The sequence below is a fragment of the Phallusia mammillata genome, chromosome 6, assembly GCF_965637545.1.
Source record: "Phallusia mammillata chromosome 6, kaPhaMamm4.hap1.1, whole genome shotgun sequence".
Classification (NCBI taxonomy): Eukaryota; Metazoa; Chordata; class Ascidiacea; order Phlebobranchia; family Ascidiidae; genus Phallusia; species Phallusia mammillata.
Window position 1 is genome coordinate 11,252,864 of NC_137257.1, and position 24,661 is coordinate 11,277,524.

Here is a 24,661-nt window from a genome sequence, read left to right on the forward strand (position 1 = left end):
TATGTTATCTCGAAAATGGTAGATGTTCCATCTAAATTTCATATGAGTTACAAATATTTTTTTCTGTACACATCTTCATATTTCCACCTTTCTATACATTCTAACAACAGAATTGTTAACAACAACTTCATATCGCGGGAGATTAGGATCAAAAGAGGTGTAAGACAGGGCGATCCGCTGTCTCCAACACTTTTTTGTTGTGCATAGAATTTTTGGCTGCGGCCCTGCGCAATGATTCCTATAGAGGAATACGACTAAACAATAGCGAATTTAAAGTTTCACTTCTTGCTGATGATACACTAATTTTTTTTAAGAGGAGAACCATCCGAACTCGACAAAATATTTCGCGTATTATGTTTTCAGGGATGTCCGGCTGCACGATTAACATGGAAAAATCGCTAGCGTTCTATTTAGGATCAAAGCGCTTTTCCAATCAAAAACCCTACGCAGACAAAGGACTCTCATGGCCTCAAGAGTCCTTTCGATATCTTGGCATTGAAATTCCCATTAATGACCTCAAACAGCTGTTTTCCTTAAACTTTGGGAAAGTAATCGACAACATCATCACAATTTTAAATATTTGGTCCTCACGTTGTTGGACCCTCTTGGGCCGCAACTGTATTTTAAAAACTATAATAATTAGTGATGTACCGAATCGGCGAAATTTCGATTTGGCTGAAACCGAATATTCGGTGGATTTGTCGAATAAATTCGGCCGAATTAACCGAATCATTTATGACGTCACGCGAAGGCGTACGCTACGCGTTTGACATGAAAATATAAGTTTATCTACCAGGCAATTAGTGCAGAATGGTTGTGTTTTGTCCCTATTTTATTTCTGTGGGGTTTAACATTGCCTCAAGCATGATTGCAAACCCGACAATGAATGACTGATTAGTTGTCTGCAGTGGGAAAAACGATAATGTGTTAAAAAATATAATGATTGACGCGATTTTCGTTGGTACTAAGCAGAAAAGACACGTTTAACGCTTTAAATATGTGTTCGTAAAAGATTCGAATAATTTGTTGCGATTCGGCCGAAACCGAATCTTTGCAAAAGTGGCCGATTCGGCCGAATAAATTCGGCAAACCGAATATTCGGTACATCTCTAATAATAATCCCCATATTGATTTATAAAGTTAGTGTGCTCCCCACCAACCTACCGAGCGCGATTTTACGCAAACTAAAAACTAAACTGTTTCAGTTTGTGTGGGGATCAAAATGGGAACGAGTTAAACGAAATACGCTTATCACAAACCTATGACAGGGAGGGGCAAATATGTTAGATACTTACATATTGGTCTTAAATCTCAAATAGGGATCAAAATATTTCGACAAAAACTATAGCGCCCCTTGGAAACACTTGGAAACAAGTGTCATATCTAAAATAAAGTTAGAATGTTGGTTTCGAGGCAATCTACCTACAACATCAAAAGGGGATTATTCCCCTTCGAACAGTTAGAAAAACCATTACTGATTGCAGAGAGCTAATGCAAATAATGGAAACCCTACCAAACCCTACACACTCGCTGTTGATCAGCAAAACCGTTGCTCTCAAATCTGGAACGTTTTATGTAAAATCGCTCATTAACGCCGGAATTCTGGATCACTCAAACTTATTAGATAATGCCGGAGAATATCTGTCATATATGATAAACTGGCGATACAATTTAATTTCACCCCGAACAATCACGACTTTAAAAACTTTATTAAAATGATAGCGGCTCTGCCACCGTATTGGGATCGAACATGACAACTCCGGCGAAAAAAACAAGTTTGGTAAATTTGTGCAACGAATTCTTTCAAACATTTGACTCTCCTAAAGGTTTATAGCAAAATTATAAACTACACGACGATTCTACCTGAAAAACAAAAACGCAGCTGGGAACGGGAGTTGGGTATTGCGTCACATACAACCCAGTGGGAAAAAAACTGTACCAAATCAACTACAACTCGACTATGGAAACCAAATTGCGCTCCCTTCAGAGAAAACTGAATTTATGTGCCGTTGTGACCAACGATGTTTTGTATTCAGTTGGGGTTACAGATACAGACCAATGTGTTTTCTGTGAAAGTGAAACTGAAACGATGAGCTATATGTTTAGTAAGTGTAATCATGTGCAGAGTTATTGGGAAGAGGTCTTTGCATGGATTTTCGCGAAATTTTTAATTCCCCTTAAAGTTGATCCTGTATACCAGGGCTACTCAATTAGTTTTGTGAAAGGTCCAGATAGAAAAGGTAAAAATACCAAAGCTCCAGACACATCTGTAAATAATGCAACATGTCTTAGCCAACTTTGGTTATAGGTAGGGTTGCCATATTTTATGATACACAATCCCTGACAAAACTAATTTAGGTTGCGTTAACCCAGTTTTTCTCAAACTTTTCTGAATGTGTAAATAGAAAAACGAAAGTTCATTGCAGGATTTTAGCTAGTTATGCAAAATTGCGCATAACAAGGATCCAAATCTGACATCACAGACAAGCCAAAAAAACATTACGATTGTGCGCAAACAATTGCATTTTTGTTAGTTTTCATACAATAAAGGCCATTGTTTAGCAATGGAGACAGTCGATTCTCAATTTTACTTTGATTTAAACTTATTCAGTGGCACAAACTGACGCCAAATAAGAATAAAGAATTACTTACATCTTTTCGCGGTTCCCGCAAAATGCCCTAAAGGACCGCGGACCCCAGTTTGAGAACCGCTGCGTTAACCATTTTTGCGATCTAAACACTTCTATTCCGGAATAAATTTGGAATATTCGGAAATAACACGGATGGCGACACTAGAAAACGTTAGATACGATACTCTGATCCTTGTCACTTAAGTTTCTGCGTACACTTCTGTTTAGTTAAGTTTATTAGGCTAAGCTCACTAATCTTACTATCCTTGAAACAATAAGCACATATATAAGGGGTCGCCAACCTTAACCACTCTAAAAACCATTCGGACCAATTTCACACAGAAAAAAAACAAAGAAAGGGAGCCACAAAGACCCTCTTAAATTTGAAATAAAATCCCACTGTAAAAACGTTTTTATGTCTCACGACATTCGACTTTTTGTTGTTAGTTGGTTCCTTGCATATTTATAGGTACACAGTTAAAGCAAATGAAATTTTCCACGTTCCCACGTAGAATTGAATGCTGTGTTTTCTTGAGACGCAGATTTTTATTTCTATATTTGGTATAGAAGTGGTTGTAGCTAACTACTGGAAACTTTCTCAGTTAGTACATTAATCTAAAATATGTAAATATATTTTCTTAAATTCCGGACTTTTAGGTACATTTTAACATTTCTCCCTGACGCAGATTTAAACACTAAATTCCCTGACATGTCAGGGAAAATCCGGACGTATGGCAACCCTAGTTACAGGTAATGAGGAAAATAGTGGTACAAAATTAACACATTTCTTCAAGCCAAATGTTTCTGTCAGCAAAACAAAAGCTTGAATTGGGCACTGACCATAAATTAAGTTTTGGCACGACGACATACAAAATACAGTTTATCTAGTTTTGCAGGATTACTTCCTAAGCCCTAAGGTAGTAATTCAAAATTCTGTTATTGCGTCATAGATACAATTGTGCGGAAACAATCGCCGTTTCGTTAATAGTCTATTGGAGTTTGGAAATACTTCATGCTCCTAGCAGTACTCCGAGAATCGCTATACGGACTCGAGTTAACTGTCGCTACATAGCAACGATCAAGAAAGTAACACACAATATAGCGTATGTGGCCGCAATCAAAAGACCGTCGGGGTCCAAATCCAATGCCCCAAAGGGCCGGATTTGGACCGCGGGCCGCCATTTGAGTAGCCCTGCTGTATACGCTTTATTTGGTATATTTAACGAATCTAATTTATTGAACTGTTCACTATTGTGTGTACGGTTTGTAATTTACCGCTGTAAGTACGCGAAAACACGTTCTAGACTTTCGTTGTTCCCCCAACACCCTGTGAAATCAGTCAAGAAATCTGAACACATTGCGGCTTTAAATAACAAGAACCTTCAGATGTATAAAGCAAAATGGGCAGGTCTTTAATTTTTCGTCGCTACTTATCTATAGTCTAAGTGCTATTTATTTTATCGCTCGTTTACCCTTCCTAATGTGTATGTTTTTTTCCTTGCTAACAAAAGCTCATAAATATTAAAAAATGTTCAAGTTGATATTGGTTAAAGATTAACAGATTCTTGTAGAGAATGAAATTCCCTACCCAGCGATATCAATTTCCGTTGGGAGAAATTTGGCAAAATGAAAGCAAAATACTTTGAATTTTGACTTTTACGCAAATAACTTGAACGGTCAAATCCGGGCCATGTTCAAAGGTCGATTTGGTCAACCTCCGCAGATGATATTGATTAAAGATTAACAGATTCTTGTAGAGAATGAAATGCCCTATCCAGTGATATCAATTTCCGTTGGGAGAAATTTGGCAAAATGATGGCAAAATACTTTCAATTTTGACTTTTACTCATATGACGCAAACGGTCAAATTCGGGCCATGTTCAAAGGTCGATTTGGTCAACCTCCGCAGAAGATATTGGTTAAAGATTAACAGATTCTTGTAGAGAATGAAATGCCCTATCTAGTGATATCAATTTCCGTTGGGAGAAATTTGGCAAAATGATAGCACAATAGTTTGAATTTTGACTTTTACGCAAATAACTTGAACGGTCAAATTCGGGCCATGTTCAAAGGTCGATTTGGTCAACCTCCGCAGAAGATATTGGTTAAAGATTAACAGATTCTTGTAGAGAATGAAATGCCCTATCCAGTGATATAAATTTCCGTTGGGAGAAATTTGGCAAAATGATAGCAAAATACTTTGAATTTTGGCTTTTACGCATATGACGTAAACGGTCAAATTCGGGCCATGTTCAAAAGTCGATTTGGTCAACCTCTGCAGATGATATTGTTTAAAGATTAACAGATTTTTGTAAAGAATAAAATTCTCTATCCAGTAATATCAATCTCCGTTGGGAGAAATTTGGCAAAATAATAACACAATAGTTTGAATATTGGCTTTTACGCAAATAACTTAAACGGTCAAATTCGGGCCAGCATGTTCAAGCGTCGAATTGGTCAACCTCCGCAGTTGATATTGGTTAAAGATTAACAGATTCTTGTAGAGAATGAAATGCTCTATCCAGTGATATCAATTTCCGTTGGGAGAAATTGGGCAAAATGATAGCAAAATACTTTGAATTTTGACTTTTACGCATATGACGTAAACGGTCAAATTCGGGCCATGTTCAAGGGTCGATTTGGTGAACTTCCGCAGATGATATTATTTAAAGATTAACAGATTCTTGTAGAGAATAAAATTCTCTATCCAATGATATCAATCTTCGTTGGGAGAAATTTGGCAAAATGATAGCAAAATACTTTGAATTTTGACTTTTACGCATATGACGTAAACGGTCAAATTCGGGCCATGTTCAAGGGTCGATTTGGTGAACTTCCGCAGATGATATTATTTAAAGATTAACAGATTCTTGTAGAGAATAAAATTCTCTATCCAGTGATATCAATCTTCGTTGGGAGAAATTTGGCAAAATGATAGCAAAATACTTTGAATTTTGACTTTTACGCATATGACGTAAACGCTCAAATTCGGGCCATGTTTAAGGGTCGATTTGGTCAACGTCCGCAGATGATTTTGATTAAAGATTAACAGATTCTTGTAGAGAATAAAATTCTCTATACCGGATATCAATCTCAGTTGGGAGAAATTTGGCAAAATGATAGCAAAATAGGCCTACTTTGAATTTTGACTTTTACGCAAATTGCGTAAACCAGGGGTGTCCAACTCGAACACACCGCCGTGCCAATTTCGGTTTCAAAATATACTCGCGTGCCAGCCTTTGGTACGTTTTCCAAATCATGTCTCAAACGTCTTAACGGCACGGGCTCAATCCAAATATTTGGCCAATATGTAGAACCCTACTAAACGGTTAGAAAAAAATGGGGCACTGGAGTACTTTGTGTGCGTCAAAAACTTATCTTTGTTCAAGTTACGTCGGTTTAAAATGTTTTCCAACTAAACAACTAAACACAAATGCTTTTGTAGTCACGTAATTAATTGAACAGACATCGGTTGAAACGAAACAATAAACGGGCATTTTATTGCGATATAAACATGGCACGTTCACTAACGTTTTAGTATTATGTGGCGCAATAACTTTCTGAAATAAAAATTATTATAAATTTTTTGTTAATAAATTCCATGCCAACATTAAACAATGCAAGGGGTTTATAGCCGCTTTTAGATGTTGTTATGTACGTTTGCATTACCGATTCCTTAGCCGTGTTAACTGTCCGTTTGCCAAGCACTGCAACGGCCCAACCTTGATCCAAGATGACCTAAGTTTCGGTCAGCTATATTTGAAACGTGAATTGGTTTTACTTTTATTTCCTGCGTAACAAGTTCTTTAAAAACTAAATCGTTGTTAAAATGATTCGGCAAATCCTTTCGGTATGTGCATACGTTATTGGACGCACAGCAAACACCCCAACCACACAAAGAAATGTATCAAGTGACTATTTACAATATAATGTGACAGAAACTACAGGCTAAAACACAGAAGGTATCGGCGCTATTGATCAAAAGTCGCACCCCTGGCATTTTTTTGAAGCTCTACGCCTATGGCAAGGAGGCTTTAAATTTTGTCAAAAACGAACAATTTAATCTTTACAGAGGTTAGAATAAAGGCCAAGAAGAATCAATAGAAACAAATTTAATTGCGTGACAAATGTTTACTACCTGAATGTGCAAAAGCTCGCGTGCCATTTGTAAATGCTCTGCGTGCCACTTTTGGCACGCGTGCCACGTGTTGGACACCCCTGGCGTAAACGGTCAAAGTGGTTGTTAAAGGTTGATGTGTTTTTTGGTTTTGTGTTTCACTGATTGATGTTTTTTTTGTGTACTGTTTTGATTTTTTTAATGTTAATCATAGTCATACTATGATTAATTATTCAATTTATTTGTTTCTTTTCTGTGTAAGTGTACACATTTTTGTAAAATTTGGTGTGCTTAAAAAAATATGTTCAATCTATTTGGGTATCGTACCTGCCACTTTAAAACTATTTTGGTATGGTCTAGTTAAAATTCTGCCAGAATGACGGTGGTGGAAAAACACATAAATTGTCTGATTTTTACAAACTGGTGGGCTTTAACGCGAAATTGATAGGCAAAATCGAATAAAACTTTTGGGTTCTAACATTTGAGCGTGATAATGCACGCTGAATGCAAAAATTTAAAGTTTACATGAAAAATAAGCTGCAAAATTTACATGAAAAAAAGCAATTGAAGTGTTAGAACCCGAAATTTTCATTCAATTTGGCGAATCGAATTCGCGTTTAGGCTCTCCAGTTTGTAAATAGCAGACAATTTATGTGTTATTTTCCTCTACCCACCATATCATTTTGGACACAAAATGGCTCCATAGGCTTTATTGCGTAACAATAGGTTGGACAACTTGTGTTTTATATAGACTTTGGTTAAAACGTGAAACTGTAACTGGTGGAACAAACAATGCTGAAAACTGCATTGTGTCGCACTTGGTTAAGTTCTAAAACGTCTTTCAATACGTTTGGAAGAAGATGTTTTGGTCATGGAAATGTTTCAGTTGATCTTCAATCAGATACAGGTAAATTTGAATTTGAAATATATTTAAAGTTCAAATCAATTTGTCATTAATAATGTTGCATGGCATGTAGGTATTGCCACAGTCACCCTTTCTGAACCACCAGTTAACAGTCTGAGTGGAGAATTTTTAACAAGTATCTCCAAAACTATGAAGGAGCTTTCAGCTGATTCCTCTGTTTCTGGCTTGTTAATCACCTCAAAGTTTCATGGAAAAGTATTTTCTGCTGGACTTAATATTTTGGAAATGTACAACAAGTAGGAAATTTCGCTTTTATTTAAGTATTCTTACAACATAAGTGTTTGTTTTTAGATTTTTTTGTAATTTTAGGGTTAGCCTTTAAATGCATGGGGTTGTTATTTTGCTGTTGTTTAATGTGAGTGGTTAATACCTTTTTGTGATTGCAGATCAGATTCATATCTGGGAGAGTTTTGGAGAAGTGTTCAAGAATGGTACATTGACACATACAACTTTCCTAAACCAGTAGTAGCTGCTATTAATGGACATGCTCCAGCGGGTGGCTGTGCATTTGCACTTATGTGTGATTATAGGTAAAATGCTTACCTGTAGTTTAAACATAACTTTTTACATTTGCTTATCCTTGGAGCAACTAAAGTATATAATTTAGGCTAATATTGGAACATTTTTTTATGTATATATATCAGTAATGCAAAATAAAATATGTGCTAGTACCTTGGTGCATTGTGACCATGACTTGTATTAGCGATTAACATAAAAAAGACATTAATTAAAATTTATGCAAAATTTTGTACCTAATCGATATCTTGCAGCAAAAGCGTATCATTTAATTTTGCAAAAAGAAGATGTATTAATGGATAATTTGGAAGGTTGAAACTATTACAATTTTATCTTCTTATTGCACAAAACAGGAACTTTTTTGCAGAGTATTGCTTGATGGAAAAACAATTGGCCTAAATGAAACTCAACTTGGTATTGCTGCCCCATTTTTTTTCACATATCTTATGTCATCAACAATAGGCATTCGGCAAGCAGAATTAGCACTAGCAAATGGAACGATGTTTAGCTCCGATCAGGCATTGCAAGCTAGTAAGTCAAATGTTTAAGTTGACAAAGGTGGTAAAGTTGATTTAAGCTTTTCTGCAAACTATTAACAATATGATTCTATATTCAACATTTTGGCTCGGTGCATTATGCTACATGTATAATTAAGAACAGCACATAATTAAGACAAGATAACCATTTTCCTTCTCTTGTGACCATTTTAATATTGCATTTAAAAACCTAAAATTACATGTGCTAGGTGGTTCATAAACAAACTTTTCATGTAGATCTGGTTGATGAGGTTGTTCCACTTGACCTTGTTATTCCAAATGCAATGAATCAACTGCAAAAAATGATAAAAATTCCACAACCTGCATTTTCATTATCCAAAGGACAATTTCGTGGACCAAATGTGAAAAAATTACTTGGTGAAAGGGAAGAAGATATTGCAACGTTTGTGGGATTGTTGCAAAAGCCATATGTGCAAAAGGTTCTCGGGAAGTACTTGGAAAACCTCAAGAACAGAAAAAAGTAGAAAATGTTTTTCTCAGGCAAACTCAAATTTGTAATTCGCACTTTTTACGTTGAATCGCACTTTTTACGTTGAATAGCACTTTTTACGTTGAATAGCACTTTTTACGTTGCACGGTAAAACCTAATGACCCACAGGGTACGACTGAAGAAATCATATCTAACCATGCAAACCACCTCAATTGGAAATTTTGCGCTGAATGAGCAGTGTAGAATGATTTGCGTGGATTGTGAATTCTATTATGCATGATTATGACCGAATAAACAAGTTGATTGAATAAATGAACAACGCAAGCATATTGCATAATACGTGCAATTTTAAACAGCCTACTGCTAACGTAAACTGCATGTTCAAAATTAAAGTGGATTACTTGGATATTGGAGATGAAACATCGTAAGTTACTTTTGACCTAAAATAGACATCGTATACGAGTAGAATCATGTAGAATCATCGGTTATTTTGTGTGGAAGGGCAGAATGCAATTTGTAACTTCAGCGCAAGTCTCTGTCGAACATTTTGCAACCGCCGGATAGCGTAAGCAATGTTAGGATTAGGACATATGATTTGTTGTAGATCACACAATCCGAAACCACCTTCACAAAATATTAGTTTACGAACAAGGCAATGTTTCTCAAATTGTACTTTGAGCTAGCGCGATTAACTTAACATTCAAGTATGACGCACCAACATCAACATTTACTTGCAACACCAAACTCGTTTAAACGTAACTTAAATGAGTGGATCCCAACCTTTAGTTGCAACAGAACACATTAGTGAAGTCTACACAACACCAAGGGTGCAAATGAAACGTTCCTGAAGCCTGTTTGTCGTAAAAAGTCTTATTTCTCGTGTAACAAAATATGGGCTAGTACAGTAGTTCCCAAACTGTGGGTCATGGCCCAGTACTAGGCCACCAAGACATTTTCAATGGGCCACAGAGCCATTTGAACAGATTCTACTGTTTTGTTATACTGTAGATATTATGCGCTTTGTTTTGAAAAACGTAATTTTAGCAAAGAATCCGAATCTTGTAGCCAAATTTCAGGAGCATGTATCTCATTAAAAATAAATAGCTAGAAACCATTTCGCCTGTTTTTGAGTTATTTGTGTGTGTGTGTGTGTGTGTGTGCCCAAATATATAGCACATGGTGGGCCACGAATCGCTATTAAATAAACATTTAGGCCACAGACCAAAAAAGTTGGGACCCCCTGGTCCAGTATAATGATAGCCACAGAAAACAATTTTAGGGTTGTCATATCAGAGTTGCAAGTCGGGCCGGGTTCGGGCTTAGGTATTTGTGAGAAAACGGGCCTGACTTTACGTTCCGTGTCCGCCATTTTTATTTAATAAAATCAATCAGCTACGTAACAATTCTCTGGCTTTGGCCTAATGCCCACCCTCCTCTAAAACGTATTGTTTACCCCATTGTCTACTATTGTTCATTGTGTTTGTTGTCTTTCTCTTTTTTCTTTCTCATCCTTTGTTGCAAGGCTTTCTTGGATAGGCCTGTCAATCAAAATTTCGGGCCTAAACGGGCTTTGCAAAAACGTTTCGGGTTCGGGCCGGGCTTCGGGCTTATACTTTCGAGTTCGGGCCGGGTTCGGGCTCAGATTTCGGGCCCGCTTGCAACTCTGTTAGGTCTTCTGTACCTAACATGTACGTAGCGACTCCCTGATGTGTCGTTTAAATTTTCCCACGGCGTCGCACAATAATTTCCTTTCGTAAGTCAGAGCAGTTTTCTAGTTCAAGTTATTGTTACGAAATAGCGGTGTAAAAAAGAACTGTCGGAGTCAGAACTATTAAAAATTAGACCAAAATGCAGAGTTATTAGAATGCGTTAAAATCGATCGGGCACTAAACGTGAAAATGATTCAGAGTTTTATACTTCGTAAACAACGAAAGTAAACCAAACGGGGCAAAAAGTAGACATATTAATTTCTTGTGTACATTGCTGGTTGTGACGAAGGGTTTCAAGCAACTTACTGGGTTGGTAAGGCTTGCAAACACTAAATTTATGAAGCACAGTTACGCAAATCTCTTAAAAACTGATTAGCAAAAAGAATTTTAGTTGGAAGCAATAATAAGTGAAATTTAGACGTATTCAATGAATACGTTCTAAAAATCCCAAGATAGCAGATTGCTCAGTAAAGCTTTTCCTCACAACTTTATAATTTTACGCTGTTAAACTATCTGACTTTCGATGAGATTTGTAGAACAGGCATCGGCAATTAATCCACGCGCGCGGGTATGTATGCTTTCTGCTGCTATTCAATCATCTGGCACAAAAGTACAATTACACACAAACATGTTTTCATTGCAATATGGACAGAAGAAGTAAATTAACAGGTGGCGTGAAAAAAATTGCCGACACTTGTTAAAAAAACAGTAAAAAAGTCCATAATTAAGTTAGTGAAAACAGTTTGTGACCCATGATCTGTTTTAAAGCATAATTGCACTGGTTAAACAGAATTGAGATTTTGAGACAATTCAACAATTTCACAGGTCGCAAAAGGTTGAAAATAATGGCTGGGCGAAATTTTCCCACCAATCCATTATTCGGTCATACTTCACTAAACTGTAATGGAGGCGTCCCGCTGGTAACGGAAACCTTTCCACTGTTTGATATCGCCAAGTCACTTAACTCACGTCAAACAATCTTTGTAGCCTACTCCCTTCTCGTCCAGATGTCTGATTTTATAATCAGTTAGTGCTAGAACATGGGAATGTTGTTGGGTAAAAGAACTTTCAATAAAACATTGCAAAAGTGCACTGTGACTGTACAACGCGTAACACAAAATGTGCACCGGACAACTAATTCGCTTTAAGTCACAATAAACAAATTTATTTTGTTTTATCTTACAGATTAGGCTACTACTACACTGTATTCAAAATCAAGGTTAGCATTCTTAGCTATGAGTCAAATCGGTGGTAAATCGTGTTTCGTAAACGAAAAGCCGTTGAAGAAAACTACAGAAGAAGCAAAAGACGGCCAAAAGACAGTACTGCCTTTAACTCGCGCTGAGACAATACAAAGGTGTGCAATTTAGCCTACATGTCACTTCTTTTAAAATAAGATGTCGTTGTATTATTGCGTAGAAAAAGTTTAAAGAGACCCCTGGCACCGGAGAAGTGCACACAGTCTCTGTGCAGATTGGTCAACGACCAGTTTTGCTTAATATGGGCTGAACTGGAAAAGATCGATTACAAACTGGACAAAATACTGGAAATAATTTATGATAAAGCAACATGTAACAAAGAGCGGTGGATACCAGTTCCTGCCGACAACGAAAATGATCTAATACGTATTATAAACCAGGTTAATGTAAGTCTTCGCAAATACTTACGTTGTTGCATGTTTAGCAAACATTTGTGGTTCACTGCTTTTCTAACGATTGAAGTAGAATTAAATTTAACTATGTTTTTTCCGTATATTATATGTTTTTTTCCTTTTCTTTCTTTTTTCTGTCTAACGCTGGTTTGTTCCAAGCGTTTGGTCAAGAAAAAGTGCTTGTTCAAATTTTTACACTCATGCTGGTTATTTCTTCACAGCCCAATAACGTCACGAATTTGCAGACTACATGTGTCGGGGAACCCAATCGTTTCTGCCCGCAAAACTTACTACGTTTTTTGTACCAATAGGAACACAAATATAAATTGACAATATAAACTATAAATACATAGGAAAGTCATCGTTCCAGTTCCAGTTATTAAATCGGAAATGTTTATTGCCACCTTTTATTATTTTTTTAAACTGAACTTTGTTAAGCTAAGTATTTGTTCTCATGTGTTTTAGGATAAAGTCAGGTTGGCCAAGATCATTGAAATGGATGGTCTACGTGCAACTTTTCGGAATTTTGTAAAAATCTTTATGACAAAAAACTTGGCCCTACAATTTTCTTGGAGTGGTTTGGGACAAGGCAGACAGCAAACGAAAAAATGTTTTAAAGATCATGCAGTATTCACTTTCCTTCTAGGTAAGTAACGCATGCCTTCTTATTTGTTGTGGCTTTTGGCTTGTGTCCTTTCAAAGGTTTGGCTTATAAAACAGTATCCTATGCATTTAGGCAGAAAAGGTACGTTTTGCGCCGATATGCCAAAGATCGTTCTCAGTAATAACAAAAAAAATAGGGCCCGGACGCTTTTGTTGATGGTCCAGACCAGAACTCTTTTGCGTGTGCGACTAAACCGAGGCTTAAGTATACACCACTGCAGTTGCATGTTAGCGTGTTTTGTTGTTTAGAAGTTTAGTCCGCGGGATCATATTGGAATGATTCACACAGGTTTACAATTTTGGCGATGGTAAAAACACCTCTGTTCTACTTGATGATGTGTGTTAAGTTATCATTTCGGTTTTCGGTTACTGTAATTAATGTCGCATTTCATTTGTCAGTGACGATAATCTTATACGCGTTTTTCCTGCAAAAAACTTGGACAATCTAGTGATTAAATTTTATCAGAGAAATTGTGTAGTTTATCTAACTACTTGATGTAATATATTCTAATGTTCAAGGATTAAAGTACGATATTTTTTTCACGGGGCTTCTTGGTACTTGTTGATAAGATTTTATATTAACTTAGATTCATGATAGGCTACATGGCGTTACTCACGACACCTTTAGTGTGGGACGTTTAGCTTATGTTGTAAAACACTTGGTAAAATAAGTACCTTAATCAAAATTTAGTAACAAATGCAACTTATATCTATTGGAATTATAGTAAACAATGTTTGTAATAAATCCTTTAATATGACGTACCAACAAAATTTTGGTGCAATATCTAGATAAAATCAGTAAGGCATTTCAATTGCGATAAAATGGAAATGTTTTTTTTATTATTATTTCCTTAGATGTTCTACAATTCACGCATCACGATAAAGCAACTCGGGATGAAATAGGTTTAGCAGTAAAAAAAGTTTTCAACAACGTGAGTGACTGGGAAGGTGGTCGTGCACTCAGAGGAAAGCCTTTGAAATGTAATAAGCCGACACCAGAAGCAAATTGCAATGAAAAATACGCTACTTCAAAAGATTCCTGCTGTGTGTCTGACGTTGAGTAAGCGTTTGTGATGTGTTTGTTTTTCTTTTTTCTTTTTTTCGTTTTGTGTTGTCTGCCGCGAGTTTGTTTTACACGATTGGCCAAGGGATGTAAACTTTACGCACGTGATTGGCATTTATCTATGTGTTGATCCTTCTTTAACCCCGTTTAACTGCGCAGTTCACCCAGAATGGTCATTGTTTTGACAAATGCCAAGTAAAAATAGGGACCTAATAATGTATCCGTTGTACGTAAATAGTGTTTGTGGATAACTATTAAAAACCATGTAAACTATAGCAGTGGTTCTCAACCTTTTAAGTTTGCGGACCGGTAAACTTTCAAAAATAATTTTGCGGACCGGTGGACTTTCAAAATCAACCCAAAATGTCATCACGACAAAAATATGCAGATCAAAAAAGTATGAAAAATTCAATTAAATGGGAAGTTTACTGCTGTCTGTTTGATATCATGCGTGTTAAACGCGGTTCTAATGAAGTTTCTACAAGGCGAAGTAGAGCGTTGACTTCCACACGATTTCTCTGCCTTCAACATCTTGCATTTTGCAAATGAGATATAAAATTGTAATATATTTGGCGGACCGGCCGAAACGTTGACGCGGACCGGTGCCGGTCCGCGGACCGGCGGTTGAGAACCACTGAACTATAGAAATTGGTAATATGTTGAAAAGCCATCTTTCTAGTTTGACCTGTCATTTGTTTCACTTTCTTGCTATAACATGCTGGACATGTCCGATCCAATCTGTGGTATAAAGTTGGACCAAACGTAATTTTGACGTGCGCCCCCCTTAATATTTAAGTCCAATAGCCTATTTTGTCGTTTGGTGTACTTAAAGCCTTGGTTTTCAAACTAAAAACATATTTGTATGTAGGACTGCAACCATCTGTGAGATTGAAGACTCTGCTTTTAATAAAATGCAAACATCTACGATGCCATTGATTCGGACTTCACCTACAGGACTTTTAGATCCAATGTGGACACTTGAAAGACAGTCCCTTTTCAATTGGAAAGCGCAAAACATGAAAGAAACAGATGTGTGATTTGAGACTAAGCTTCAATCTTGGCCAAAGCGACACGCAAGAAACAAATCGAAATATTTCACTCTTATTAACAGTGCTAGGTTTTTCGCAAATTAAAAGGCATAACAGATGCGTGAAAAAATGGCATAGTTTATAAGCTTATATTGTGTAATAAAAAGTTGTTTTTCTAATCCCAAACCAACAAACATCTACGAGGGCGGCTTAAAACCATGAAAAGAAGCACCTTGATTTGCTTCGTGTCCAATATCGACCTTATGTTTGTTACATATCTGACTTTACTAGTGCCATTTGGCATCACGATACATCGGTAGATTTGTTTCGCTGTTTTATTCCATAAAATTGTATAATTCTAATGTCGCTCGCCGTGGATTTCGTTGATGTTCGAATTCTTCGCTTAAATTCAATAATAATAAAATGATGCTTACAAAATTGCTGGTTTGTTTCTTCACAATCAACGCCAATTTAATGTTGCCAATGGGCCATGCATAGCTGTTGGCGTAAGAAATTAGAGTCAGTTGCTATACAGCATGCTGCTCAAACGTTTGAAGTGAGCTGGGTTATCTGACCGCTTGTTACGTTTCCTTAAGTACTTTAAAAGTATTGAGGTGTTTTTTTGTTTATTTCGCCTAAATATAAACCACATCGTATTGCATGTGTAGTTAACACGACGATCGCATGCTCTAATTCAGCGTTTCTCAAACTGGGTCCCGCGATCTCTTATGTGTGCATGGGGTATGCACCAACACCAAAATGTAAAGATTGTGGTTAATAAGGGCGACTGTCATGTTGTTTTGTATCGGTTGGAAAGCGGCGTTTTAACTTACATTGAGCAAGAACCACGTTAACTGGTCTGCAAAAAAGAGTATTAGCAATCGCTTTTCCACAGAGCCCATCATCAAACTATGGGAAGTGTTGTTATTTGATCACGTCCGATCAGGCTAATTATAGGCCTGTTTGGAATTTGACTGCTCCAACTTATGCCATATGTTTTATTGTGAATAAATGCTTCAAAAAGGCTGCTGTGGTGAAAAGCCTACTATGGGAAGTAGGTTTATGCTTGTTGGAGTATGAGTTCGTTACTAGTCGCGTGTGGCCGTAATTGCAATCAAGCATAATACGGTAACGAAATTAGGCATATGGTGTAGAATTGATTACTGTCAACATCAACTAGTGTCATTGCTTTTGCGCAGGGTTGGGTAACGAATCCTATATTAGTCGAGTCTCAAGTCAAGTCAGTAGGGGTTCGAGTCCCAAGTCAAGTTAAATGATGTTCGGCCGTCTCAAGTCAAGTCATTAAAGGGGTTCGAGTCAGAAAAAGTCTTGAAAGGAAGTTTTCAGCGGTTTGGTTAGTTATTGTTTTAGAACGGGTTATCGCGACTTGCTAACCATAAAACGGACGCTACTTCATTATAGCTAACATAACCCATCAACAGCGTTCCTTTCTTAAAGTAAAGTCAACTTTAATAAAACACTTCATTTGACACTCGTTAAAAAAAGTCAAATTAAGTCCCATGGTGTGACGAGTCCAAAGTCAAGTCAAGTTAAGTCAAGTCTTTGAAAAAGGTAATTCAAATCGAGCCACTGCTATTGTTCGAAAGATCTGTAGGCTATTTAGAGGCATAGGCTCGTACCAAAACCGAATATTCAGTAGGTTTGCCGAATAAGTCCACTGAATCACTTGAGACGTCACGCAAAGACAAACGTTACACGCTTTTAACAAAAAAGATAAGTTCAACTGCCAGGCAAACAGTGGTGTCACTATAATAAAATAATATTATTGCATTATGATCTTGGTTTTGGGGTTGCTTTGGCCGTCGTTGTCAGTCTGCGGATTATTTAGGTTCGGCTACTGATCTTTTGTCGGGAGTGGACATAACGACAAACGCTTTGAAAATAAAACTATTTAATGCGTTAGTTTTTGCGCAGCACTATTTGTTGACTGATTCTGACTACAGTAGGAACCACTGTTGCTTCATTAACTATTCCTGGATACTTACACATATAGTTAGTGGTTGCGTAAAAGATCCTGTAAATACACACAAAATGCCATTATTTTTTTAATTTATTGCTAGACACAGATTCTTCGCCGAAATTCTGGACGTCTTGTAAGAACCCGATTTACACAACTTTCGAGTTTGTGCCCCACTAAAATCGTAAACTATTTTATGTTTACACGTGTCTTTTTCGTTCCGCATCAGTAGACAACCGTTGCCTTTGCAACGAAGTGTGACTGACAATGTTTGCAGCGTTATCATATTGTTTTTTTAAATCTTTTTTCCAAAAGTGATCAATATTACGTAACATTTTTGATATCCTAGGTGTTCCACCAATTAAAATGCTAAGAAAACTGTCGTTAGCTGTTCTCCTCTTTGTATTTTCCTTCACAAACTGCCAGGAAAATCCCAGTCAGTTTCCTGGCGGTGTGTTTTGGCCAAGCTACACAAGCCATTTGTTGCAGTCAACGAAAGCTCAAAGTAAGATAAATGTTGTTTTTGTTTTGTCATTCAGAGAATTATCCAAATTTTTTGTGCGTGTTTGTATACTTTAAAGTAATAGCAAGTTTACCACTTTCATTCAGTTTTGTATTTTGTTGCATTTTGTGTATACACGTTGATGACTAAAAAGGTAGCTAAAGCAATTTTAATACTGGCAGTGGCTCAGTCTGTAGAATATGTTAGTTACCAACCAGATCTCTGTAGTAAAAATAGTACAAAAGACTTGCCTATGCAAATTCCTTACCCTGCAGACTGAGCAGTAGCAAAGTGCAAAACAAGAACCTTTTCAGTGCAAAGGAAACTAAAAGATTTTTGTTTCAGTGAACACATAATGTCAGTTTGTTGTTTCCGTGCTTTACTAGTTAAATCGTTTTTACGGCAAAAAATCATATATTAGTTGATTATATTTTTCAGGTATCACCAAACATGCAGAAGGTCAGTTAGCTTGTTAATTAGTACAAAGTTAGTTTTATGCAGAGAGAAAAAAGAAGTCAAAAGATGATTGTGTCTTGTTTGTTTAATGATTTTTTTCATAATAAAAGTTCTAATATCATCTTGTATTTCACTGTAGTTTCAAAACCTGCTCCAGACTGGGAAACATCAGCTGTTGAAAATGGCGAAGTTACCAATATCAAACTGAGTGATTACAAGGGAAAATATGTGGTACTTTTCTTTTATCCACTGGATTTGTAAGTACTCACATACACATAAAGACAAAATTCTAAATAGATGCTCTGTGTAGTACCTTTGTTTGTCCAACGGAAATTATTGCATTTTCTGACCGTGTTGAAGAGTTCAAGAAGATCAACACAGAAGTTATTGCAGCATCTGTGGACTCTCACTTTACTCATCTTGCCTGGTAGACTTCATTTTGTAGTTGTAGGAGATTGCAGAATGTTAATTAACATCCGTGTGTTTTTTAGGATTAACACCCCACGATCTGAAGGTGGACTTGGTAAAATGAACATTCCAATTCTGTCTGATCTGACTCATAAAATATCTCGGGATTATGGAGTTTTGCTTGAAGATTTAGGTCATACTCTCAGGTTGGAAACAGATCACTGAGTACTGTGCAATACAGATATTATAAAACTAAGTCCAAAGCTACAGACAAATACTGAAATACTTATTTCAGGTTCAAAGTCTCTCCTTGATTTTTTAGTTGCCTATGCAGGCAAAATGAAAGTTTCCTTAGATTTTTAATTTACCTGTAACTTGTTAAACATGCACTGATCCTTGTGTCAGAAAATAAATGTGTTACAAATTACAATCACCCACTAAAATTAGCATCTATAAATTGCCATCTGTAAATACTCACTTCTCCAGTAACTATCCGAAAGCCAAGTGTACTTTAGTATTATGACTTATAACTACTGCCACCCTTTGACACACTTTGGAAATGCAGAGGCCTGTTTATCATTGATGCCAAAGGAATCCTGAGGCAAATAACAATGAACGACCTGCCAGTTGGAAGATCGGTTGATGAAACTCTTCGCTTGGTCCAAGCTTTCCAATACACAGATCAACATGGTGAAGTCTGCCCAGCTAATTGGCAGCCAGGAAAGGATACTGTAAGTCAACAGTTGGTGCCACATTATTGTTGAAAGTTGATGTTAGGAAATTGACAATAAGTCGAAAAAGAGATGGCAAAGATTGGTAATATCATGTAAGAACACATTTCCTTTCGGAAAATATTTTAGCTTTCAATTGACAGCTTGGTGTGCCATTTGTTAACTGGCCGTTAAGCCTGTTTGGTTGCACGTAAAACTTTTTAAGTTGACAAAATGTGTGAAACTTCACAAAAACACATTAGTTTGGGTCATTGAAATCTAGTTGGAGAGTTTTTTTAGATGTACATTCATTGAAAAACACCGTATTTAAAAATGTATATGACAAATATGTATACAAGGGAAAGGAACCCATTTATTCCTGCTTGCAAGAACAATACTATCACAATTTGGTAAAATAGAAGACCAAGTGTTATGTAACAATTGCTACTAAAGGATGAAGCCATGTCCAACAAAAAAAATAATACCCGCAAACTATTTACGAAATAAATTGGATTTTTGTTTTGCAGATTATTCCTGATCCCAAAGACAAGCTTAAATATTTCCACAAAACATCCGAAGCAAAGGGAGAGCTTTAGGTTACATCCAAGAAAGAAGTGTGGTGCAATGTTGTGTTTGGAGTGTCTGTAGAGTTCATTTTTCCTACTGTTACTTTGAATCCATTTGGTTGTAAGGAATCGAAGCAATAAACATGAACAAGTTTCTGAAAATTTTGTTTTGATTATCCTTCTTTTTGGTTTCACCATCACTAACCTGAAGTAACCCAACATTTCTGTCAAAAAGATATGTTTAGGTCTGTCAAGTGAATATTCTCTCGCAGGACCACATAAAAGTCGGAAGGTAAGGCAGCATGGTCGTTAACACAGCATTTAATAACATGCTTTAACAGTTGGAGATTTCTCAAATTGACCTGTTACTCTGGGTTTGTTAACCGAAACCAACAGGTTACCCGGCTGTATCTATTTGTGAAAATAGAAATTTTGGCTACTGTGGCTAGATTTTGTGTTTTGGATCAAAAGGAAATGTAAGTTTCCATCTTGTAAATTCCGTTTCCAGCTCACTTTGTAAGCGTTCTCAGTCGATAATTCTAGGACAGGGGTGCATAACCTGCGGCCGTGAATATGTTCATTAAAATATATGTACCGGCGGTCGTGACGTAAACTCTCAGCTCAATATTTTGATTTTCAAACAGATTTTGTGGGGGTGAAGAGTTTTACCTGCCAAGTATCCGTCAGGCTTTTTGTACGCCTATTGTGTGCAAACAATGCGAAAAACAGGTACCACAAAATGTCACAATATAGATTATGACGTCATAAACAGTTAAGACGTATCGTCAGACCGTTCAGTTTAATCCAGTGATTCTCAAACGCGGTTCTCGGGTAGGGTTGCCATATTTTATGATACAAAATCCCTGACAAAATTTATCTCGGTTGCGTTAACCCAGTTTTTCTCAAACTTTTTCGGTATTTTTTATAAACTGTCCCTTTGCCATTATTTGGAGAGCTCGCTGTACGTACGCCTGAATGTGTATTTTAGAAAAATTAAAGTTGATTGCAGGATTTTAGCTAGTTATGCAAAATTGCGCATAACAATGATCCAAATCTGACATCACTGGCAAGACAAAAACATTACAATTGTGCACGAAGAATTGCATTTTTGTTAGTTGTCATGCAATAAAGCCTATTGTTTAGCAATGGAGACTGACGATTATCACTTTCACTTTCACTTTAAAACTTATTCAGTGGCACAAACTGACGCCAAATAAGAATATAGAATTATTTCCACCTTTCCGCGGTTCCCGCAAAATGCCCCAATAAAGGACCGCGGACCCCAGTTTGAGAACCGCTGCGTTAACCTTTTTGCGATCCACACACTTCTATTCCGGAATACATTTAGAATATTTGGAAGTCACATGGATGGCGACACTAGAAAAAGTTAGATAGGATATACTGATCCTGGTCAATTAACTTTCTGCGTATAGGCTTCTGTTTGGTTAAAGTTTATTAGGCTAAGCTCACTACTCTTACTATCCTTGAAACAATAAGCACATATATCAGTGGTCACCAACCTTTACTACTCTATGACCATTCGGACCAATTTCACACAGAACAAAAAAAAACAATGGTAGTCACAAAGACCTTTTCAAATTTAAAATAAAATGCCACTGTAAAAACGTTTTTATGTCTCACGACATTCGACTTTTTGTTGTTAGTTGGTTCCTTGCACATAAGGTAAACAGTTTAAGTAAATGAAACTTCCCACATTCCAACAGAACATTGAATGCTGTGTTTTCTTGAGACGCGGATTTTTATTTGTGTATTTAACGCGTATTGTCACACAACTAGTAACAAACAGGTATTGTTAAGCGCGAACACACACTGCAAAACGAAACAGTAACTTGTTTGTTAACCTGCGCGACGCCAGTTTACCTCTTTACGTTTCATGGTATAGTTTAGGGTTGCCATACGTCAGGATTTTCCCTGACATGTCAGGGAATTTAGTGTTTAAATCTGCGTCAGGGAGAAATGTTAAAATGTACTTAAAAGTCAGGAATTTAAGGGGGAAAAAATATATACTATGAAATTAATGTACCAACGGAGAAAGTTTCTAGTAATTAGCTACAACCGCTTCTATACCATGAAACTTAAAGAGGTAAACTGGCGCCGCGCAAGTTAACGCACAAAGTTACTGTTTCGTTTTGCATTGTGTGTGCGCGCGTAACAGTACCTGCATGCATGTTACTAGTTGTCTAACTCTAACACAGGGGTTCTTAAACTGGGGGGCGCGCCCCCTTAGGGGGGCGTGAGGGGTTCGCAAGGGGGGCGCAGCACAATCTGGCTGCAATGTTTTCACCTGCAAACAATTGTAAATGAATGCTTAGGAATAATGTCGGCGCTGATTTCGAACTTATTGTTTGGAAATTAAAGTAAACTCTTCATTACTGTGAAATGGATGTCCAGCCCACGAGGCGATTTTTATATCGGCGCCAAGATATGGTCGTTCTAAAAATCCATTTAAAATCTGTTAAATTGTATAGTTAGTCTCATCTTATTACGTCACAAGTAACAAAATAAGGCAGTTGTTTGCGCACAATAAACACTTTCTGCCTTATCTGTGACGTGATAAAACTGGCTTTGGATCAATCCTGGGGGTTGCAATCCCATGAAAGTAGGTACGGTAATATTAATTCTACATGTCGTAATAGTAAACTTTCGTACGGAGCAGATTAATTTTTGAATGTAACAAAGTTATCAATACGATTTGGCAAACCAAAAATTGGGTCGCGAACCGGATGAAATGACCTCGCGGGGCATAGTTTGGTGACCCCTGTGCTATATAGTCGGCGGTACATTTTTTATTTGTTCCTAATTTCGCATCAGAGATTGCCTTGACTTGCATCAACAATTTCTGGGCGACATATGCGTAGTTTACAAGAATACTGGCAACGTGGCTCTGTGCGCGAAAAAGCCTTCTTTTTCGTAACTTATCAGTGTTGAAGTGGCTTTTTCCAACGTTCGGAACTAACTTGACAGTAGCTTAAAGCGGACTTACGATGTATGTTGTTTCCGAAAAACAAGGCAAACATCATAAGTGCTAATATTTATTAAGGGGGGCGTGAGATTAAATAAATAGTGTCAAGTGGGGCACGACCGCAAAAGTTTAAGAACCCCTGCTCTAACAGTACCCGTTAAATACACAAATAAAAATCCGCGTTTCAAGAAAACACAGCATTCGATGCTACGTGGGAACGTGGGAAATTTCATTTGCTTTAATTAACTATGTACCTAATATGCAAGGAAGTAACTAACAACGAAAAGTCGAATGTCGTGAGACATAAAAACGTTTTTTCAGTGGCATTTTATTTCAAATTTAAAAAGGTTTGGGGCTCCCGTTGTTAGTTTTTGTGTGTGCTAAATTGGCCCGAATGGTTTTTAGATTGGTAAAGGTTGGAGACCCCTGATATATGTGCTTATTGTTTAAACTTTAAAGGATAGTAAGAGTAGTGAGCTTAGCCTAATAAACTTAACTAAACGGAAGCCTACACAGAAAGTTTATTGACAAGGATCAGAGCACCGTATCTAACGTTTTCTCGTGTCGCTGTCCGTGTGACTTCCGAATATTCCAAATTTATTCGGGAATATTGGATCGCAAAATTGGTTAACGCAGCAGTTCTCAAACTGGGATCCGCAGTCCTTTAGGGCAGTGGTCGGCAACCACTGGTTCGCGGCCCTGTGCCGGTCCGTGAGGAGTGTGTTACCGGCCCGCATAAAACTTGCTCAAGGTTCACTTTGAATCAAAGTTGTAATAATTGTCATTAGTTTTCAGTACTGATTATTTGTGGTTTTTAAAGGCCGGTTAGTATCATAAAATTTGAGTTTCAAACCAGTCAGCAGTGCCGACCCCTGCTTTAGGGTGTTTTGCGGGGACCGCAAAAAGGTGGAAGTAATTCTATATTTATATTTGGCGTCGGTTTGTGCAACTGAAGAAGTTTAAAAAAAAAATAAATTTTGTCAGGGATTGTGTATCATAAAATATGGCAACCCTAGTATAGTTAGATACGGTTGTAGCTAACTACTAGAAATTTTCTCCGTTGATACATTAATTTCATAGTATCTATGTTTTGTTCTTAAATTCCTGACTTTCAAGTACATTTTAACATTTCTCCCTGACGCAGATTTAAACACTAAATTCCCTGTCATGTCTGGGAAAATCCCGACGTACGGCAACCCCATTCTCGGGGCCGCATGCGGCTCCCAACTACTTATTTTGCGGCTCGCACCAGACCTCAGAAAACCATCAAAGATTGCTATTTTAGCTTTCAAGGTGATAATCTTTAGTGATTTACTGAGGTCTCGTTTTTGCGGCTCCTTATATATGTAGAGTTTCGAGATGCGGCCGTCGTAGCAAAAAGGTTGTGCACCCTGGTCTAGGAGATATATAGAAACTCTGAAAAAACTTTTCAGCCCTACTTTTTTCAGCATTACATGTTTGCAGGTAAAAAAGACCACCAAGCAGGAACTATTGCGAACAATTGACAGTTGTAGGGGACCGGGGTTCATGTTAAGATAAATACCACGACCTTGGGAAATATCGCATTTAGGAGGTTGACAGGATCACGTCTGCAGGAGTAAAAAGACAAAGAATTTTAGTTTACAAAAAGGAATAGACTAGCCAATATAAAGATAGCAAGTAGGCTACATTGCTACTTTGAGTTTACCATATCTGAGTGGAACAAAGTCCGAGTAATTTCAATAAATCCCTTTCTCGAAATCAAAATGGCGCAAAATTGCGTTTCATGG

At 37.2% G+C, this 24,661-nt stretch overlaps 3 protein-coding genes and 1 pseudogene across 3 annotated transcripts; all 4 read left to right on the forward strand.

Moving 5' to 3' along the window:
- Window positions 1–15: 15 nt before the first annotated feature.
- LOC145234261 (uncharacterized) lies at window positions 16–2,308 on the forward strand (annotated as a pseudogene).
- Window positions 2,309–7,145: 4,837 nt separating this feature from the next.
- On the forward strand, window positions 7,146–9,502 carry LOC145234041 (enoyl-CoA delta isomerase 1, mitochondrial-like). Its single transcript, XM_080098813.1, has 5 exons — window positions 7,146–7,654; window positions 7,725–7,908; window positions 8,059–8,202; window positions 8,556–8,719; window positions 8,962–9,502. The coding sequence occupies exons 1-5, from the start codon at window positions 7,540–7,542 to the stop codon at window positions 9,207–9,209; spliced, it is 855 nt and encodes a 284-aa protein (XP_079954939.1). The 5' UTR covers window positions 7,146–7,539; the 3' UTR covers window positions 9,210–9,502.
- A 2,617-nt stretch (window positions 9,503–12,119) lies between these two features.
- Window positions 12,120–15,686, forward strand: LOC145234262 (uncharacterized). Its single transcript, XM_080099009.1, has 5 exons — window positions 12,120–12,241; window positions 12,304–12,529; window positions 13,001–13,181; window positions 14,054–14,258; window positions 15,130–15,686. Exons 1-5 carry the CDS (start codon window positions 12,120–12,122, stop codon window positions 15,296–15,298), a joined length of 903 nt encoding a protein of 300 aa, XP_079955135.1. The 3' UTR covers window positions 15,299–15,686.
- Window positions 15,687–17,583: 1,897 nt separating this feature from the next.
- On the forward strand, window positions 17,584–20,071 carry LOC145233832 (peroxiredoxin-like). The gene is made up of 6 exons (XM_080098614.1): window positions 17,584–17,772; window positions 18,365–18,482; window positions 18,536–18,652; window positions 18,717–18,839; window positions 19,199–19,364; window positions 19,871–20,071. Exons 1-6 carry the CDS (start codon window positions 17,634–17,636, stop codon window positions 19,937–19,939), a joined length of 732 nt encoding a protein of 243 aa, XP_079954740.1. The 5' UTR covers window positions 17,584–17,633; the 3' UTR covers window positions 19,940–20,071.
- Window positions 20,072–24,661: the final 4,590 nt, after the last annotated feature.

What these genes read in the sequence shown, in the direction of transcription:
- LOC145234041 (XM_080098813.1), top strand. Translation starts at nt 7,540, where the DNA reads ATGCTGAAAACTGCATTGTGTCGCACTTGGTTAAGTTCTAAAACGTCT. An exon ending in GCACTTATGTGTGATTATAG is followed by an intron (nt 8,203 to 8,555) that starts GTAAAATGCTTA and finishes ACTTTTTTGCAG; the next exon opens with AGTATTGCTTGATGGAAAAA. An exon ending in CGATCAGGCATTGCAAGCTA is followed by an intron (nt 8,720 to 8,961) that starts GTAAGTCAAATG and finishes CTTTTCATGTAG; the next exon opens with ATCTGGTTGATGAGGTTGTT.
- LOC145234262 (XM_080099009.1), top strand. Translation starts at nt 12,120, where the DNA reads ATGAGTCAAATCGGTGGTAAATCGTGTTTCGTAAACGAAAAGCCGTTG. An exon ending in GTATTATAAACCAGGTTAAT is followed by an intron (nt 12,530 to 13,000) that starts GTAAGTCTTCGC and finishes CATGTGTTTTAG; the next exon opens with GATAAAGTCAGGTTGGCCAA. An exon ending in AGTATTCACTTTCCTTCTAG is followed by an intron (nt 13,182 to 14,053) that starts GTAAGTAACGCA and finishes TTATTTCCTTAG; the next exon opens with ATGTTCTACAATTCACGCAT.
- LOC145233832 (XM_080098614.1), top strand. Translation starts at nt 17,634, where the DNA reads ATGCTAAGAAAACTGTCGTTAGCTGTTCTCCTCTTTGTATTTTCCTTC. An exon ending in TTCTTTTATCCACTGGATTT is followed by an intron (nt 18,483 to 18,535) that starts GTAAGTACTCAC and finishes TGCTCTGTGTAG; the next exon opens with TACCTTTGTTTGTCCAACGG. An exon ending in CACTTTACTCATCTTGCCTG is followed by an intron (nt 18,653 to 18,716) that starts GTAGACTTCATT and finishes TGTGTTTTTTAG; the next exon opens with GATTAACACCCCACGATCTG.